Source organism: Pundamilia nyererei, unplaced genomic scaffold (assembly GCF_000239375.1).
Source record: "Pundamilia nyererei isolate P.nyererei 1_Seehausen unplaced genomic scaffold, PunNye1.0 scaffold00015, whole genome shotgun sequence".
Lineage (NCBI taxonomy): Eukaryota > Metazoa > Chordata > Actinopteri > Cichliformes > Cichlidae > Pundamilia > Pundamilia nyererei.
The window spans coordinates 216,569-224,461 of NW_005187416.1; the positions used below are offsets into that span (position 1 = coordinate 216,569).

The 7,893-nt window shown below is 37.9% G+C and overlaps 1 protein-coding gene across 1 annotated transcript; it reads left to right on the plus strand.

Annotated features, from left to right (window-relative positions):
• The first annotated feature begins 1,131 nt into the window (after positions 1 to 1,131).
• Positions 1,132 to 7,464, plus strand: htr3a (5-hydroxytryptamine (serotonin) receptor 3A). Its single transcript, XM_005725479.1, has 9 exons — positions 1,132 to 1,219; positions 2,091 to 2,254; positions 2,505 to 2,549; positions 3,077 to 3,186; positions 3,279 to 3,448; positions 3,910 to 4,070; positions 6,203 to 6,413; positions 6,776 to 7,016; positions 7,200 to 7,464. Exons 1-9 carry the CDS (start codon positions 1,132 to 1,134, stop codon positions 7,462 to 7,464), a joined length of 1,455 nt encoding a protein of 484 aa, XP_005725536.1.
• Positions 7,465 to 7,893: the final 429 nt, after the last annotated feature.

The window sequence follows — 7,893 nt, forward strand, 5'->3', positions numbered from 1 at the left end:
CTGTCTTCCTTCTCTCACCCCAACCGGTCGCAGCAGATGGCCCCGCCCCTCCCTGAGCCTGGTTCTGCTGGAGGTTTCTTCCTGTTAAAAGGGAGTTTTTCCTTCCCACTGTTGCCAAAGTGCTTGGTCACATGATTGTTGGGTTTTTTTTCTCTGTATGTATTATTGTAGGGTCTACCTTACAATATAAAGCGCCTTGAGGAGACTGTTGTTGTGATTTGGCGCTGTATAAATAAAATTGAATTGAACTGAATAAAACTGGCCTGCCAAAGAGCCCAGTTCACCTTGCTACTTTGCAAAGGTAACAGTTGCAAATGATTCATTAATCATTTAAATTTTTTAATAAGGCATACCACTATTCCTTGTATAGCCATGAAAATGTATTGAAAGTAAATAGTATTTCTAGATCCTGATAAATTGCAACATACCACTGTTGTTTAAATCCAAAAGCACCAAACATGTGAAGCTTACGTGCATTTGTGGACTTCACTGTTGTCTGGAAATTGTACAGCAAGTGTGATGACAGTAGACTCAGTAGTAATAGGGATGATGGAGCATTTTGAAGGCAGATCCAGCAAAGATTATTTCAGCGTTGTAGAGATAACTGGGCTGTATGCGGCACATAATCAGTTTACTCATAGTAAGTACTGTAGATAGAGCAATCCTGGCCACGAACATTTGCAGTATAGTATGCTCTGAGGTGTGAACAAAATATTATGCCCTTTCCTCAAAAGTTAATGGGCATATTTACCAAACAAAATGTACCCTGATGTAAAACTGAGGACAGCTGAAAACTGGCTAATAAAAATTCACACCGCCACGCTCCTTTTAAATTGTTTTTAAGGCATTAATTGCTGACACTTTGTGACTAAAATGAGATGACATTCTTGCCTAATGGTTTCTTAATTGGTAAACATTGTAACATACTGGCCTGGGATCGTATTATTGAATTAAATAACTTCTCAGACATGACATATGATCCAGTCGCAGAACTCTGGCTCCATTTATCTGAGCGAGCTGCTGCTTTATTGAACAAGGAGTGGTGTCAGAGCAGACGGATACACCCTCATGAGTGGAGTGACACTAACAAGGTTTTGATAGTGGATGTGAGCGAAGCGATGCATATAGTGGATGGATGTGGAGGATATAGGTGCCAGGCATCCTGAGGCCTTTCATCAGAGCGACAGGCAGACTTCAGCAGCAACAAGGGAAAACACAGGTGAACTAGCAGCATGAGATTCTCATCAGCCTGGACAGCACTCTGCTTCCTTCTGATTAATGAAGCCTCAAAAGAATGCACAGGTACACCAGAGTATTTAATTTTATTGTTAACCTAAGCCAGTTTTGGGCCTTGGGTTCACCAAATATCAGGGAAAATATTAATGATAGTTTAAAATGGTATTAGCTTTCCTGTGTAATATTTTTGCTAGTCTTCATTTGATTTTCTAGTCCAATCTTAGCTGTTTTATTTAAGTCACATCTGTCTGGTAACAAATTAAGTGTTTTTGCAAAAAGTTGAATCTTAATAACTGGATATATCCTAAAGATTTATATATCTATCATTTAAATTAAATAAAATTAAAGTGTCTCAAACAAAGAAAGAAATATCGCAGAAACAGCTGACATTAATTGTACGTATAAAAGATAAAGGATATATGTAGAGAAATAAAAAAAGCAATGAACACTTAAAGTACTGTTATATTTGAAATACGTTATGGAACTTCAAAACATTTATGCTTTGAATTCTTGGAAATGTAGCTTTTTGATTAAATATACGCGAAATGTAGCTGTTATCTGTCATCTGAAACAAGAAATGCATATTCCTTATGAAATACATTTAGTTAAAAAATATTCAGTGCATTTAATATTCATAATGATTTCCTTCTAATTATTTTTGATGAATTCCATTTTTATTTTTATTGAAGTTTTATTGAACACATTTGTTTGTCATTTGTGATTTTAACTATTTCTTTAACGGCATATATTTATATGTGCATATATTATTATATATATATATGTATATATATTATATTAGTGTGTCTATTAGATTTTTTATGGGTTTTTCAAATTTTCACTGTATCTTTTTTCAGCAAAGAAACTGGGCAGCAGCACTGGAAGATTTGCCAATGCCACCTTAGTGCGACTGGCAGAATTTTTGAGTGTCGGTTATAAGAAAGGAGTGAGACCAGTGAAAGACTGGAACACCCCTACTAATGTGGAAATTGACCTCATGGTATACTCTATCCTTAATGTGGTGAGTTATACTGTCTACAAAGCAATTACTATTTTCTGTGTGTTACATATATATTTTAAAGAAATCATCATTAAGTACACAATGTGTCATAATTATGCATACATGAGCATGCACAAATACACAGTCATTTTGTAAAACTGAATCTAAATTATTGCTTTCACATGTTAGGATTTAAAAAAACCCATAGAAGCACCAATGTAACGTGGACCATGTTTTTCCCCTGATTTCTCTGTTTTGTTTTGTGTTAAAGGATGAGAAGAATCAGGTGTTAACAACATACGTCTGGTACAGACAGGTAAGAAAAATAAAAAATCTTGATGTATATTGTTTGCTTACTTTATCTGTAATTGTGGTATTATTAATTTATCACATATTTGATCTATTTGACATGGCAAACATGTGGTTACTCAACAATAAGTTTTAGTATTCACATTCATGCCATTTAAAACAAAAAACTTTCAGTTATGATTGATTTTTTTCCCCTCTTTGAAACCATTACATTTTCTCATGGGGCTGTGTAAGTGCCATAAACACAGACAAACAAACCAGATGTTTGCTTGTCTTTGTTTGGACAAATGACTAAATCAATAAATACGCCATTAAAAGACACAAAGTATTATCTATAAAATTTAGACATTAGTCAACTTATAAAGTGCTGCATGAAATATGTTTGCTTTAACTTACATCTGTGTTTGCTTTTCTTTGTATTCCTTTGTGTTCACTTAATAATGACACCACACTCAGTCCATATTTTCTGACATAGTGCAATTAAAAAAATCTTTACATTCTGTTTGGTTCTTTCTGCACTCCTGAATATTTCAGTCATGGAAAGATGAGTTCCTGGTGTGGGATTCACAGGACTTTGATGGAGTCAAAAAAATTTCCATACCCACGGCTAATGTTTGGGTTCCTGACATCCTCATCAATGAATTGTAAGATTATGCTATTACTAGTTCTAACAGACAGACCCTCTCACATTTCTGTTACAATGATTAAAACTGTTATTTCTGTCTGTGACCTGCAGCGTAGACGTGGGGAAGTCTCCAGACATTCCTTACGTTTATGTCACAGATGATGGAGTTGTGCGCAACTACAAGCCCATCCAGGTTGTCACAGCTTGCACTCTCAATATCTACAACTTCCCATTTGATGTACAGAATTGCAGCCTGACCTTCCAAAGCTGGCTCCACACCAGTAAGATATTTCACCGAGTTATTAATTAATTTATCATTAAATAACAGTCATTCTCGCAATTTTGTTTTTCTAAAAACATTTTTATTATATGACATTTAAATGAACATTTTATTATTTTTATTCCTAAAAGTATTCTCATGTATAAGAATGCTAACAAGCCTCTAACAAGCCAAACGTACATTTTAGATTAGAAGTATTTGTGAATGCTTTAAAAAAAATGCAATGAATAGTTCATATTTATCAATTACCTGCATGCAAATTGAACTAAACAGAAAAAAAAAGCTAAATCCAATCAATGTCTTTGAAGCAGCACCACTTCTTGTAAGTCTTGGCTAGAACAACTGCTCTGTTTGATGAATCCATCAACTCTCTCCCGCTGTGAGAGAGCACAGAGGTAGGTGAAGGCTGACGTGTTGCCATGGCTGTTTCACGCTGCTCCCAATATTGTGTTCGATTTGTAGTTGATGACATCAACATCACCCTGATGCGAGAGCCCGAGGAACTCAGTAAAGACAAGAGTGTCTTCATGAACCAAGGAGAGTGGGAGTTACTTCATGTACTATCCAAATATAAGAACTTCAGTGTGGACAAAGAAGAGTATTACGCTGAAATGAAATTTCATGTGAGTGTAAAGATTTACTAAGTTGTATAGAGCATACAAAAACTCAGAACCAATCTAATAGGTCAAGATAGAGAAACAGTGAAAACAATAGAGTGACCAAAAATAAAAAATAGACATAAGAATTTCAGCTTCAATTTAAGGGGTTTATCAGAAGTACTGAATTAACTCTTCAGAAATTCAAGCATTTTTATACAAAGTCCCTCATTTTTGGAAGTTCAAAAGTAACCGGACAACCCCGATGTTAAACAAAATAATTTTTTTATGATTAAATTCTTTGCACTCACTGACTGCCTGAAGTCCATGGCCATCATCTTTTTCCTCCGGCGATTAAGGACTATCCCATTTTTCTGCTTTGAAAAACTTGTGAGGTGCTTTTGCAGGTTGTTTTGCATCACTAACCATTTGCTCTGTGAAACGCTGTCTGGCTGGCAGGATTTGGTGGAATCTAGGAAAGTATAATCCTTTGCACTTCAGAATTCATCCTGATACTTTTATCAGCAGTTGAGTCATTACTAAACACCAGTGACCGGTCTCTATTGAAAGCCATGTTTGACAGATGATGTGGGCCATTCCTTTCCCTCTCCATACGTTTCTTTTCCAGTCAGTCTGTTACAAGTGAATCCTGGTTCCATGATTTGGATTTTTTCCCAGAGCTGTGCAGGCTCCTTTAGATCTTTAGAAAAGTCTAATCTGGCCTTCTTGTTTTTGAGTGGAACAAGTGGTTTGCACGTTGTCGTAAACTGCATTTACGATGATGAAACCATCTCTCAATTGGAGACTTTGATCATGATACACATACCTTCTTGAGAGTGCTCTTGGCTTAGCAAGGTGTTGTGAAGTTGTTTTTCTTAACCATGGAAATAATTCTGTGATCATCTACTTTAGTTATCTTTTGTGGTCTTTCAGACCTTTGGTGTTGATGAACTACAGTGAATTCATTCTTTTTAAGCACACATCAAACTGTCGCAAAAGCCACTAAAAAGGCTTTTGCTATCTCTCTGACAGGTTTATTTTAATTTTTCAACCAGATGATGGTCTTGTTGACTTGCACAGACATCTCTTGGATGTCTCTTGAACAGGCACCAAATGCAAGTTCAGTACTTGGAATTGAAAAAGACAGGCATCACCTGATCGTGAAATGTTGTCAAGCCAATTCTCTTTGAACCTGTGAAAATAGGGGACTATGGATAAAAATTGGTATAATTCCTAAACAACTAATGCAACACTTTTGCTAAACCTCTTGAATTTAAAAAGTCTTCACTTTAATAAAATTATCAGTGTTTTATTTCAAATCCACTGCAGTGGTCCCGAGAGGTAAAATTACAATTGTTCAAATACTTCCAAATAACTTTGGACCTGACTGTGTATTCATCATCATGCTTTATAGTCAGGGCTGCACATAAGTGGTCCGCAGGTGCGCATTCGCTGTCAAAATAAAAGACGCGCACCAGATAAGAAGTTGCAACACGCGTTTGAGATAAGATTTTCTGGAGGAGGACAGACATTTGTTCATTTGTTTAGAACTCTTAAAGATGTCAATGATGCAAGCTCCTTTAAGCAATTAGTTTGGTGTTCCTCCACCTCCAAAGAAATGTCAGAAGGAGTCTGAACCGCAAAAGAAGCACGTATTCTCGGAAAAGTGGTTGCAGGAGGTGAGCTGGCTTCAAACAAATGATAAATGCACAGAGATGTGGTGCGGAATGTGCCGTGAAAATCCCACTCTAGCGGACAAAAACAGTGCCTTTTATATGTACGCAAACGCGCGTTGCAACTTCTTATCTGGTGCGCGTCTTTTATTTTGACAGCGAATGCGCACATGCGCACCACTTATGTGCACCGCTGTTTATAGGTTATAGTTAATGTTCTTACTATGATTTACAGAGAAAGCTGAAAGGTCTTTTTTTAAAAATCATTTTACCTTGTGTGTATTTTTCTCATTGCCTGTGGTACAATTATTCAAAATCTATTGCCAGGTGATAACACTGTTGATAAACTGCTTATACCAACAAGAAACAAGAAACATGTTCCCATCTGTTCCCCAGATTCCCAGTTTTTATGAAAAGAGATGCTAAACATGTCCTCCCTCATTTGATAGCACACATTTTAACTTGACTCTAAACTAAATCTCCCAGGTGGTGATCCGACGGCGACCATTATTCTACACCGTGAACCTGCTGCTGCCCAGCATCTTCTTAATGGTGATGGACATTGTGGGTTTCTATCTGCCACCAGACAGTGGAGAGAGAGTTTCATTCAAGATCACTTTGCTGCTGGGCTACTCTGTCTTCCTCATCATTGTGTCTGACACTCTGCCTGCCACTGCCATAGGAACCCCGCTAATTGGTGACTAGAATCAATTACGCTCACCGGCAGTTTGTATTCAAATGAGCATTTTCTGTGACTATGTAGAGATGAGTTTAAAATATTTTGCCTGAAGGCAGTCTTACTTTTCTTTAAATGTATGGGTAAACAAAACAGAGAAAAATATGTCAGGGGAGATCAACACCATGAACAGCTATTGGTTTGTAGTAAAGCATGCAGTGACAGATGGCTGAGGGCAAAACATCACCTGAGCTGAAAACTATCCCAGGATGGATTGGGTGTCAGGCCACATCCTTTCACCATTTACCATACTACCCTTTATCATTTATATACCATACTATATATACCATTCATTTATTTTTTTAATCTTATCTGTCCTACAGGTGTGTACTTTGTGGTTTGCATGGCCCTCCTAGTAATCAGCCTAACAGAAACTGTACTGATTGTACGTTTGGTCCACAAACAAGACCTGCAGCCCCCTGTGCCCCAGTGGCTGAAGTATCTGGTGTTGGAAAGAGCTCCAGTCCTTTTCTGCATCCACAAAAAGCACCGGCTATGTTCCAGACTTTCCTCTCAGTCCACTGACATGGAGAACTACAAGGAAAACAACTATGGAAGTGGTAGGTATTGAAGAAAACAAGTAAAGTGGCTAATATAATTCATAATCGCACTTAAATAATGCAGAAAATAAGGAAAAATCCCTAAATGCTTTTAAGCTTTAGCACTGTAAATAATCCTACAACTCCAATCAAACCCTACAGCCCCGTGCTCACTCCACCACACCTGCGAAATCGGCCGAAAGCTCAGCCAGCATGAGAGAGAAGGTGGACTGCTCGGACTGCACCTGACTCCAGCTAAGGACAACGTCCCACCTCTCATGGACAACATCCTGCAAGAGGTGACAACGATACGTCACTTCCTAGAGAAGAGGGACAAGTGCCGTGAAATTGCCAAGGAGTGGCTCCAGGTTGGCTATGTGCTTGACGTGCTGCTCTTCAGAGTCTACTTGGTGGCCGTGGTGGCCTACAGCATCACCCTGGGCACACTGTGGTCTGTTTGGCAGGCCGCCTAAGTTATAGCACTGTACTGCTGTGGGCACAAGCTCGAAAGCAGGAAATCAAGAATGCCAGAGTTAGTCGGTCTGTGCCACATGTAGCTCATAGGATACATTAAGGCACTCACATAGCAACTGGATATGAAACAATACAAATAGTCCCACACACATGAAAATGCAACTATTATCCATCATTATGAGGGATTACAAAGAATGAGAAGCAAGAACAGAAGCGTGTGACTCAGATCTGCAAGACAAACATGAAAATACAGCATAAAATGCAGGTAAATATCGTATAAAACCCAGACGAATATAGCAAAAGTGCTGTGACAAACCAGGAGATACACATAAAAAAAGTAAAATTGGTCAAAGTGGTGACATTAAGGTTGTTATCGCAGATGTTGCTGTGTCAAATTTGAACTCAAGTAGTCTACAGACGTTGTTGGG